At 37.4% G+C, this 12,823-nt stretch overlaps 1 protein-coding gene across 1 annotated transcript in view; it reads left to right on the plus strand.

Moving 5' to 3' along the window:
* Nucleotides 1-12,702, plus strand: part of LOC126778414 (serine/threonine-protein kinase MRCK beta) — a 52,087-nt gene extending 39,385 nt beyond the window's left edge. The window contains exons 33-47 of the mRNA XM_050501914.1: nt 281-375; nt 1,128-1,254; nt 1,828-1,968; nt 2,113-2,332; nt 2,398-2,564; nt 2,749-3,124; nt 3,301-3,393; nt 3,777-3,899; nt 4,436-4,535; nt 4,828-4,978; nt 5,370-5,442; nt 5,544-5,613; nt 6,168-6,267; nt 6,674-6,753; nt 7,415-12,702. Coding sequence (XP_050357871.1) covers nt 281-375; nt 1,128-1,254; nt 1,828-1,968; nt 2,113-2,332; nt 2,398-2,564; nt 2,749-3,124; nt 3,301-3,393; nt 3,777-3,899; nt 4,436-4,535; nt 4,828-4,978; nt 5,370-5,442; nt 5,544-5,613; nt 6,168-6,267; nt 6,674-6,751 — 1,914 coding nt within the window. The 3' untranslated portion in view covers nt 6,752-6,753; nt 7,415-12,702. The remainder of the gene's footprint in view (nt 1-280; nt 376-1,127; nt 1,255-1,827; nt 1,969-2,112; nt 2,333-2,397; nt 2,565-2,748; nt 3,125-3,300; nt 3,394-3,776; nt 3,900-4,435; nt 4,536-4,827; nt 4,979-5,369; nt 5,443-5,543; nt 5,614-6,167; nt 6,268-6,673; nt 6,754-7,414) is intronic.
* Nucleotides 12,703-12,823: the final 121 nt, after the last annotated feature.

Consider the following 12,823-nt stretch of genomic DNA (forward strand, 5'->3'; position numbering starts at 1 on the left):
AACCGGAACACAACAATATCAAGTATTGCTGTTTTGCGTTAGAATATCTGATGAGTGGGTGGTACCTACCCAGACGAGCTGCACAAAGCCCTACCACCAGTTAAGTTTTGAGTGAAATTGATCAAACCTAACACACGTACATACATTTATCACCCCTCACATATGAATTATTTTATATAGATAAACCTAAACATCTACAGTATCTTTACTAAAATATGTTATATGCTTTATTATGGATAAATACATTTTCATTTGTAACAGTTTTTTTTTTTTATAATAGGTTCCGAAGCCAGGTGGCGTCAAGAAAGGATGGATGCGTCAGTTCGTCGTGGTTTGCGACTTCAAATTGTTCCTATACGATATATCTCAAGATAGGTAAAATTTTAGTTAAATTTAACTTTTTATATTATATTTTATAAATTAAATGAAGTCAAATTTTCTTTGTTTTTTTATATGTTTGTTGTTTCGAATATTAATTTTTTTAATGTATGAGAAAAAAATATAATTGACAAAAATTAGTAAAAGTAAATTGTACATGTTGGTAGGTGTTTGTGCAAGCCCGTCTGGGTAGGTACCACCCACTCATCAGATGTTCTACCTCTAAATAGCAATTTTACTGGTGGTAGGGCTTTGTGCAAGCTCGTCTGGGTAGGTACCACCCACTCATCAGATATTCTACCGCAAAACAGCAATACTTGATATTGTTGTGTTCCGGTTTGAAGGGTGAGTGAGCCAGTGTAATTACAGGCACAAGGGACATAAAATCTTAGTTCTCAAGGTTGGTGGCGCATTGGATATGTAAGCGATGGTTGACATTTCTTACAATGCTAATGTCTAAGAGCGTTGGTGACCACTTACCATCAGGTGGCCCATATGCTCGTCCGCCTTCCTATTCTATAAAAAAAAAAAAAAAAAACTAAGTACTGTCGTGTTCCGTGTAACTACATGCACAAGGGACATAACATCTTAGTTTCTAAGATTAAGCATTGGCGATATAAGGACTTAATAATTCTTGACAAGTGAACAATTTGCTCGCCCGTCTAAATTATATTAAAAAAAAACCATCAATCTGCAATTTCGGTTGACATTAATTAAATATCATTGACATATAAATAAAAAAAATTCAGAAACGCGTTACCATCGGTGTGTGTGAGTCAAGTGTTGGACATGCGGGACCCGGAGTTCAGTGTGACGTCAGTGAAGGACTCTGACGTCATACATGCGAGCAAGCGTGACATACCGTGCATATTTAGGGTGAGTGGTTTTATTTATTTGTATCCAGTGTACAATAAAAATAAACTTGACTATGCGCTTCTAATAAATCGTTAATATAACTTATTTATTTAGAGTAATTGTTAAATACTATTACGCGTTTTGTTAAATTAAACCACACTTTACTTGATGAAAAGACACGCTTTATTGAAAATTAAATTTGACACTATTATTTTTAAATGTACAATGTCAGTGTACAGCTTCTGACATGTATAATGCATTTAGTATAAGAACTCCTTAGAATAATTATTTTGCACACATTACTATTAGACATTAATAAATCATATAAATATGATGGATCCAATTAATTATCTGTTAAGTGCAGGCTTTGTGCAGGCCAGACGGGTTTTTGATTAATATATCTTTATTATACTTAACTACATATTACAATTTCGCCCGCATTCGAAACTATTTTCACAAACCCATAATGATTACCATAGATTACATGTCGATCTATGATATTATATTGATCGTGGTCCAAGTTGTTTATATGATTTTAGTTTCAAAATCGTCTCGTTTATATTAATTTTAAACGATTATATGATTTGGTTACAGATATCGACGTCACAACTCGAAGGCGGGAAGAGGTTCCACACGCTGATGTTAGCGGAGTCAGAATCCGAGAAGACGAAATGGGTGGTCGCGCTCAGCGAGTTACACAGGATATTGAAGAGGAACAATTTACCTGACAAATATGTGAGTACCGCTGTGTATGTGTCTGATGGTCGTTTTTATTCCATTTTTCATCCGTCACGATTAAGCTACCAGCTTAGTCACTCGGCTGCGTCGCCGACGACGGTCCAGCGCCAGGACAGTAGAGTAACGGCGGCGGGTGCGCAGGTGTACAGCGCGGCGTGCGTGGCGGAGGCGAGCGGCGCGGGCGCGGGCGCGGCGGCCGTGCGCGGCGCCACGTGCGCGTGCGTGCTGGAGGGCGCGCGCGTGTGCGTGGGCGGGGACTTCGGCCTCGCGCTGCTCGACCTGGAGCGCGCCGAGCTCGTGCCGCGCCGCGCGCACGCGCCCGTGCACCGCCTGCGCTACGTGCCGCACGAGCAGCTGCTCGGTACGTGCCCGCGTGCGCCGCGCCGGCCGCCCGAGCGCCCCTTTACATCTTTGTGCTTGCGACAGTGGTCATCGCCGGTCGCGGCCGGAACGTGCGCCTCGTGCCCATCAGGGCCCTGGAGTGTCCCGAGGCGGAGAGCGTGAAGCTGGCCGAGGCGAAGGGGGCCGTGGACGTCGCCGTCGGCGAGCTCAACTCGTCGTCGTATGGATTCGCCGTTGTGTGCAAACGCCAGGTCAGTGCGGATACTATTTTCATCGACTCCGCAGCCTCTCCTACCCGTCCCGAAGGTGGTCGGAGTAGTTTTAGTGGATAAGAATCCCGTGCGTCCCTTCCCTCCGGGAGTCCTGGTACCTTTTTAAAGATTTCCACTGCCCTAAAAAAGATATTTCACCCCACCCGACGGTCGGCGCCCGCAGAACTCGTGGGCCGTGCTGGTGTACGAGATCACGCGCACGGCGGCGCGGCGGCAGCGCGTGGCCGAGCTGCGGCCCACGGCGCCCGTGCTGAGCGTGCAGCTGCTGCGCGGCCGCCTGCTGCTGGGCTACCGCGGCGGGCTGGTGGCGCACGTGCTGCGCGCGCACGAGCACCCCGCGCCGCCGCCCGCCGCGCTCGTGCACCCCGACAACCAGGTGGGCGTGTTCCTGGCGCACTCGGGGGCGCGGCCGCTGGTGGCGCGGCCCGCCGGCGCCGACTGGCTGCTCGTGTTCAGCGCGCTGGCGCTCTACGTGGACCGCGCCGGCCTGCGCGCGCGCGACACCGAGCTCATGTACACGGCGCACCCCGTCTACCACGGTGAGTCTCCGCCGCCCGCAACCACCACCTAAACACTCTTATGTTTAAAATATATATGACCTGTATTTCATTGATAATCAAAGTTGACTAATCATCCTGTCGTATATAATACTTATATGATTGTATCTATATGACAAGATGTAATTCCTACGTCCAGTAAAAGTATTACATTTCAGCCATCAACGACACGCATCTACTAATATTCACGACATCACACATCGACATCTACGAGATCGAGTCCGGGGAGTGGGTGCAGACTATTAATTTACGTGAGTCGGATTATTTCCCAATTTTTATTGATTTACATCAACGACTTGACGTGAATGATATAGGTTTCAGTCCCTCAAATTTTTAATTATTAAAAAAAAACACATCTAAGATGTTCATCCATTATCACAATCTTTTTCCAATTGGGAATTCAATAGTGAAAACTTATAAATATGTTTGATAGCAGACAGCCAGACGATGCGACGGGTACATTAATTTATAGTATGTAGTGATAACAGTTCATAACTATCTCTAGTGGTTAGTCAATAAGACTGATGTTCTTCAGTCTGGTCAAAAAAGTAAAAATTATTCGGTTTCTCTGTCAAGACCATCTCAGTAGTCGCCCGAAGCAGGTCTGTACTAGTAACGCTTGTGTCGCCGGCAGCCAACGCGCGGCCGCTGGACGAGGCGGGCTGGATCGTGCTGGTGGGCGGCGCCGGCGCGGGCTCGTTCCCCTTCTCGGCCGACGCCGCGCCCTACCTCGTGTACCTGCGCCCGCTGCTCGCGCGTGAGTCACTCCGCGTGCTTCTACTCGTCCCATTATTAAATGGTGTTTTATTCGGTATAAAAATATACATCTGGCAAAGATGCATTGTACAGTAACAGCCTGTTAATGTCCCACTGCTGAGCTAAGGCCTCCTCTCCCTTTTGGGGAGAAGGTTTGGAGCTTATTCCACCACGCTGCTCTAATGCGGGTTGGTAGAATACACGTGTGGCATAGTTTCAATGAAATTAGACACATGCAGGTTTCCTTACGATGTTTTCCTTCACCGCCAAGCACGAGATGAATTATAAACACTAATTAAACACATGAAAATTTAGTGGTGCTTGCCCGGGTTTCAACCGTTTTCGTTTTAACCACTAGACCATCTCGACTCTTGAAGATGCATTGTTTGAATTATAACTGGATCTCGTGAAAAAATTGACTGGTATTGTCAATTCATGTCATTTATAAAAAGAAGCAATTTATTTCAATCAGTGGTAACGATTGACTATTCGAAAGTATTTGAAAAGGTCTTTTTGATTTTTTTTTTATATACATAGCTGGTCCCCTAAATCTGGAGTTGACGTCGTACGGAACGAACAAGCGTCGGTTCTCGGTGCGGGAACAGTCGCACCAAGCGATAGAGGCCCATAACAGATTGTGAGTTCATTGACATTATTTATTTAACATTATGTCACGTTCCTATTTAATTATTGTAATTAAGTGAAGAATTCTTCTGCGTTAAAAGCTAACTTGTAAACGCAAATTTTTAACTTCGTTTTTAGTCTAAATTTATTTTATATATGACGATCATAGAACCTTATTAAAAACTAATATTTATCGAGATTAATAATGAAATTGTATTGAAGTGTATTAAATCTGAAATTCGTTTCAGAATTGATATTTTTAGTTTTCAAAGTAAAGTGAGACAGTTGTCATATTATCCCCGCAGGTCGGAGCGACGCTCGCGGCTGATCTCTGCGCCGTCGAACTTCGCGCACGTGTCGCACATGGGGCCGGGCGACGGCATCCGCTCGCAGCGCCTGCTCGACCTGCCCACCACGCTGGAGACCGCCGACCGCGACCACCACGACCACCATCAGGTAACAAAGCTTAAACAACTTTTAGTTATATTATTGTTTAGTAATAAATGGCGAAAGTATTATTATAACCATTCGTATACTCTCATTGGATTTGACCAAGGCAAGCTTCGGACCGACTATCTTCCTGATGTCAACCTCTTTTTGGGATTGAAATTTTCGGTTTACTAGTTCGTCTCTTATCACATGGGGGAGGTTTTAAGTGTGTGATTGATGCTCCTAATAAAAGTTCCCATAATATTTTTTACAGCATCGACGGGTTTAAATGGAGTAGGGACCATGTTCTGCCGAAAAGAAACACGACTACATTGTTTTCAAAATTTGAGTTCGAATAATGTTAGGAAATCCTCTGTCTTCAATCTGTTCTTCAATATTTCGATTCACATATTCGCAGATGTACGGCAGTCGAGACAGCAGCAAGCGGACGTCGCCGCTGACGATATCACATCCCACCGGATCTTACAACGGTATGGATTTTTATTTCGAAATTTCCTTAAGTATTTTGTTTAAAGTATCATCTCACTTGCCGAGCACGACAGCAAAGTGTACGAGTGTCGCGTGTCCGCAGGCTCGTGGCGCGCGCGCTCGCGGGACGCGCCGCAGGAGGCGCCGCCCTCGCCGCCGCACCGCATGGAGCGGTGCGTACTGCACTCCTATTTACTACTAGGATTAGCCACGTTGATTACTAATTATTTCAAAATAATAATATAATTTAATACACTTAAACAGTGCATAGTAGCAGCCTGTAAATATCCCACTGCTGGGCTAAGGCCTCCTCTCCTTTTTTGGTTTGGAGCTTTTTCCACCACGCTGCTCCAATGCTGGTCGGTGGAATACACATGTGGCAGAATTTCGATGAAATTAGACACATGTAGGTTTCCTCACGATGTTTTCTTTCACCGAAAAGCACGAGATGTAAGCATTCTCTCATTCGATTATATATTGCTAACTGTTTACGCCGGAATAATATTGGGGGATCAAACGCCAAATGAAACTAGGAGGTTCTTTGTTCACACAACTAAAATTTGTTTGATCATTTTAGGTTAATGACTTTCACATTATATATAGTCTCAGTCGCGAATTTAAAAAGCGCGATTCATCAATGTGACAAATCCAATCAACGCCATCTATCGTTACCGTGTAGTATACACACCATTATACACCAATTAATACCGATGGACCCGGCGCGCAGGTCGCTGGGCGGTGGCTCGTGCGGCAGCGGCTCGGCGCTGGAGCGCTGCCTGACGCCGCTCAGCCTCGGCAGCATGAGCTCGCTGCACGACGTGCTCAAGGTACAGTTCCATGGTTTTGTTTAATACTGCCCCATCGGTATATCGGTATATAGTATGTCGGGATATCCGCAAGTCCTAGGCTCATTTAAATTACAAGAAAATTGTGTTCATTCCCGTGCCACGGAAAGAACGTAAAAGGTCCTGAACTCTTACGTCTCGGGTCACTGTCCCATCGAATTATGAGAGTGAGGGAAAAGCGAGTGCATCTATGTTTGCGTACACACTTGTGCACTATAATATGTCTTTTCCAATCTCCCTTAAGATTGGCCTCCAAGGACGTAATCGAGCAGGACATTATCATTTTGCTTAGTTTATGTATTGAAATGTTCAATGATTATTATAGTTGTCTTATTCAGTAAGGTATATTATAATAAAAGTTTAATATTAATTGTACGTATGTGCATAGATGGGGACAGATATGGGTGACGGAGCGCAGTCCGAGGACAGTAGCGGAGCCTCCCCGCCGCACCCCGCGGAGCCCTGATGGTGAGTTCGCAGTTTTACCGAAAACATCGTCAGCGCTAGCAATTATATTCTAAGACAACCCTTTCGATCACACGAACCCTTAATTATTAGCGTTACTAGTTTACGGTGGGCTATTGTAGTAGAGCTTAGGAAGTTCTACTACAATAGCCCAATCTTCCTAACTTTAATTCTGAGACTACACGATTACTTTTTTATAGACTCTCGAAACAGACAGAAATATTAAACATTTTAAAAAAGGACGTCCGTTTATAAATACGATTGTTGTCTCAGCGGTTTTGTGCAAGTTCGTCAGGGTAGGTACCACCCACTCATCAGATACAGATACCGCCAAACACTTTGAATTGTTGTGTACCGGTTTGAAGGCTGATTGAACCAGTGTACCTACAGGCACAAGGGACATAACTTTGGGTGACAAGGGACATTGGATATATAAGGCAAGTTTAATATCATTCGTCCCGACTGTACTGGCCGTCATCGCGTTTGGACTCTACTACCACTTACCATCAGGTGGAGTAGAGTCATTTTCCATCCCGGCGCATATAAAAAAAATCTATGGATGGTGGTGACTTACGATCAGGTGGTAACATAGGAGTAACGTAAAAACACAAGTACTGTCCCTTATAATATGTCAGAATGTGTTAATCAAGATATATTTTTTCAGAAGCCAGCTGGACACGTATTGGAAAATCGATATGTCCAGATTCTACGCTTGTTTCTGTTGAAACAGGAACGCGTTACGCAATAAACGATCTTATGTTAACGAAATAAGGACGTTAGTAATTCGTTTACCATACACCGTGATATGTGCATAAGAGTATATATGATAAATAAGACGCTATGGGTGTTTTAGCTAAGTAAAGGATATATAATAAGTATTCGGGAAAAAATTAACAATCAAAATAATTGCGAAAAAGATAAAACAATAAATTGTTCTCAAAATGTCTTATAAAGATCTTACATTTATAATAATGAATGGACAATAATGTACATACTTTAATAATTGAACCGAACGCCTACATGACCCGCGGCTGCGCACAGACTACACACGCACTTTGCACGCATTTCGTAGAATTGATTCGATATTCGTGTGGAGTTGTTGGTGGATCAAGTGTTTTTTTTTTTTTACTTTGAATGAATTTAAACGTTATTGTTTAAGAACGGACGCTGAAGTGTGTAATCTATTTATAAAGTTTTATATTATTTTGATTATACTTAAGGTATACTTGAATTTTTTTTTTAAATTATTTTGCAAAAGAGTTGTACACTAATTAATATTGATAGCATTATTCTCTTGAAAAAGCTATTAATTATGAACTTAATTTTCTCGCGGGACATTTAAAACGCCAGCTTTTCGCGTTCATAGTCTTGGGTCAAGTTGACTTCGCAATGCCGAGAGATGGCGCGCGTCGTTGGGGCTCGTGTTTGTGCGCTGATGTGGGTCGGCTGTTACCTTACCATGATAATAATAAACGTTTCAATCAATGGCGTTGATCCGAAAAAATCTTTATTTGGAAATACATAAAACGTAAATGTACACTAGACAAAAAATATATAAAGGATGTTTGTAATGATCGCTAGCATATAATCCAATAGCAATGATCTCTGCTTCCATTTACCGTCGCCTATATACAATTATACGTATATTAATATTATATAGTGTTTATATACTAAATTTTGACTATTGACTAAGAAGAGGCTATTTCAATAGTATATAACGTATGATACCTTTAACTTAGCTGAGACATGTAGCCGATTACAATGATATTGTCATCGTAAAAACGACCTTATTATGTATTAAACTAAATATATATCACAACGACAAACAATTCTTCCATAGTTACATTTAAATTAAAATCGAAACATTAAAAACTAACAACGTAACACCAATAATAATAGAAAAATATATAATATTATCAATTTTAATCTTATTAATACAAGCGTATTAAATATATTATCTCTCTCGCACATTCATAATTTATTAAGCATGAAAGGGATGGAAATAGCTGTATTATTAAATTAATAATTCGAACCGTTTTACAACGCACCGCTTAAACATCTAACAAATTATATTTTATTATTTTAAAAGAATAGTTTTTTTTATATATAAAAATAACGATATAATTAGTTTTTTTTTAGATATTTTGATTTGACTTCATATAAAGAATAATCGATCTCGTAGATAGAATGCTTGGACCGTTAGAATGCAATTGCTTTTTACATACTCTAAGGGCGTTATCACACTAATCCATCAATCATTGATGACATCCGCTTCCCATCAGTATTACTGTAAATATATCAATGATTTGGTACATAATATTGTAGTAAATATCAATCGACGTTTATTGCATTCTACCATCGATTCGTGTGGTAACATCCATAATGAATTTGCCAGCATTTGTCCAAGACGTACAGATAAAAAATAGTTCGTATTATCAATTATGTAAAGTTCAAATTAATACGCGTTATTTACTCTCACAACTGTTTCCTGTATTGGATTTTATATATTTAAACATATGTATATTTATACATTTACAAGTGTAAATTTGAAACACGTTATATATAAAGTTTGGTTCCTAAATATATATATATATGTAAAAAGTTTGCAATAAAAATATAATGACATTATTATATAATAATCTCGGGGTAAAAATGTACCCCCAAAAAGTACCAAGTCATGGGATACATTAATTGAATCCACTTATGCTATAATATATTAATACTCATATATAAAACTGTATATTATATATAAAACTAATAAATGCATGTGTCAGATGAAATTTTGTTACATGGTTCAACCATTAACACTCATTGAAGCAGAGTGGCTCCATCGTCTGCTTATTTAAAATAAAGAAACTTTATTTGGGGTGTATTGTGGCATAACTGCATTCAAGGGTGTATTTGAAACCACTTTTGGCTGTAACGGTATATATGTAATACAAAAATACCTTCCATTATAAGATAATAATATTTAGTAGTTAGTATTTTAAATAACATTTAACCCAAAGTGGCTTGTAGGTCAATTAATAACAATATTGCAAGTTTATTGTACCGATATTGATAATGTTTATCGGGATAAATTAAACGCACGATAACATCCCTCGTATCGTTGAATCAACAACAAAATTATTCTATTCCAATACGTTCGACCATAGAGTTAAGAAAGACATACAAGGCAATCAATTTTGTTTCAATATTACAAAGTTCTCGTGTCGTGACTAGAATATATGTGCATTTGATTTGATATGCTTTAAGAATACAAGTGAAACTTCTTTGGTCGCTTTGAAAGCTTACAAAGGCGCCTCACTTCAATATTGAAGCTTTTGAATAAGAAACATTTAAAGAAGTTTTACTTCTTCGCTCGCCGATTTGCAAGCGCTGTTTTTATTATTATTTCAATGATTTAAACAAACATGATCTATGGCACGTATAATTACATACCCACGCTTTATTAAATAATATGAGTAGAATATAAGTTTTAACCAAAACTATTTATTTAGCTTCTGAAAATTTATAAGGCTATAAAATACTCTGAGGTCGTCGTTTATAGTTCTACCATTAATGCACCGCCGATTAATGTTTAGAAATTAGTTTAAATTCAAAATGACGCCTCGAACGTTAGGTTACAAGTGGCAATTTATTCTTAATATTTACATTAGTTCTGTTGGTCTGTTTCGTTTACTTAAACTCGATAAAATATATATAAACAAAATCCTTTGTTCGCTTCTTGAATTCTCTTAAAATCTGGGTTGCCAAAAATAATTTTAAATTACTTGCGATTTGACTAGCGTTTCATTTATTTTTTATCAACGGCAATCTTGTGATAGCTAGGGACGCTAGAGTTGAAATAATAACCTAATCACTGCCAAAATATGTTTTTATTGAGTGCTACACTAGGCACTCGACTACACGTGTGGTAAGTAAATATGACCAATTTACGTAATAATAATAATTAACTTAATAATTACTTATGACTTTTTACTTATTTCATTAACAGACCTAATCCTAGGTTTTTTCTTTTTAAATTAAATACACAAAGTATTTTAATTGCCTAGCGCTTTTTTTTAAATTAAAATAAATATTAGTAACCATTTTTTTAATGTAATAATTTAGTTAATGTATTTTTTTTCTCATCGCGATTGTGAATTTTTAGTGTTAAGTAGAAATGTAATTAATTATTAATGATCTAGTCTTTTTGTTTGATTGTTTTATTTTTGTGACGTCGAATATTCGACTGTGTATCGTATTTAAGGATTACTTTAGTATCTTTTAGACGAATGAGATTTTTTTTTAGATTAAAATGTATAATATTCTCTATATTTTTTTTTAACAAATGTGACGCTTTCTCAAGCTTCGTTTTAAATTTAAGCTAAAAATTATAATCAATTCTCGCGCGTTGACAATGAACGCATCCAAAGATCTGTCTTATTTATCGACGACGTATTAATTAGTGACGTAAGATTATATTTTTTTTTTTATTTGTACAAGAACTGATTCGTATCATAATGTGAATAATATCTTATTGGTAATAAAATTATTCGAGAATTTCAATGACACATTCCGCTCATTAATGTCTTAATGAAAGATCTGATATGATGGATCTGATACGTATCTGAAAAAAGTATTTAATAAAAGAATGTGTTGTATGCGTATACCACGTTTTACGTTACAAAAGTCGGTTTGACTAATAATTGGCATAATATGAACCTAATAACCCGAAAAAAATTAATCTAAATTGTTACTAGTATAAGTATAAAAAGAAACCGTATTGTTAAAGTATTTCAAAAGGTTCTCGCGGGCGTTATCGTATAGACGTAGATTTTGCTAAATTTCAGATATTTTTAATAAAAGTAAACTTATGCATTTTATATACGTGATTAGAATTTAATTACGTGATTGAAATTGTATACTATCGTTATATTTAATGTTAAGGGGACAAAATGTAGACATGCAGTTGAATTATAACAATGATAATGAAGTTTATACACCGAAGATGAAAATTATAATGCAAGTGCGTAGCTAGGATTAATTGCGTTAAAGGAATTGGGCGAAAGAAAATTAAATAAAAAGTACCTGTATTATATATTGATTTTCGGTTACCTATTATAACATCCCACGCGGTTCGAGCTGAAGCATCATCCTGGCTACCACCTTGAATTAATGAACTCGTTCAATTTGTATGTCTGTGTGTTGACTCACATTCTATATGAATCATTCACGAATAATCGTCACTCGTTCTATATCACAGAATGGATATTATTTACTTATGTTTTATATATAAATGTATTTCTACTTGAATGTATTCAATTTGAAAATTTAAATATTATAATGTGATTGTAATGTATAGTTTTGTTTACAAACATTGAATCTTTTTTTTTTGTATAAAAAAATTTTTTTTTTAATAAATAAATAATTTTCAATTGTCATCATGACTATTCAAAAAAAAAATACTATTTTTTGTTTTTAAATTAAATTGTAATGGAATTTTTATACTTCTGAATATATTAAATACTTTATTTCCTTTAAAATAAAATATGTATAAGTAAATAATGTCCATTTATTTCAATAGTATTATATTAAAACGCTTCTCGGATCACAGTTACTGCTTTAACTGATGCTTGCGACTTAGTAACAATATGTATTTAATTATACACAAATATTTATACAGTCTAATACGTATAATTATGTTGGTTATATGCTTAAATATATGTAAAAAATATAGTTCCGTTGCATGAGATATGAGCACCTATATAATTGTATTTGCTGACGAAAAACTAGTAGATTTATAAAAAAAAAAATATTGAAATAATCTTCCTTGTATTAAGTCTTGTACCCGCTATTATAATTTTTATGTAAATCTAAATTATTGACTAATATTAAATTGCAATTACGTGAAATTATATCAATACTTAATTATTTCATGTAAATATCTGAATAAAGAAAATCGAATTATATTGTCGTTTTATTTTTTGGGTTCCCTTTTCGTTTTTGTATAAATATTGAAGGTGTTTTGTAATACTTACTAATATTTCATATATTATGATTTAAATAGTAAAACTTAGCACTAATAATA

Source organism: Nymphalis io, chromosome 26, assembly GCF_905147045.1.
Source record: "Nymphalis io chromosome 26, ilAglIoxx1.1, whole genome shotgun sequence".
Lineage (NCBI taxonomy): Eukaryota > Metazoa > Arthropoda > Insecta > Lepidoptera > Nymphalidae > Nymphalis > Nymphalis io.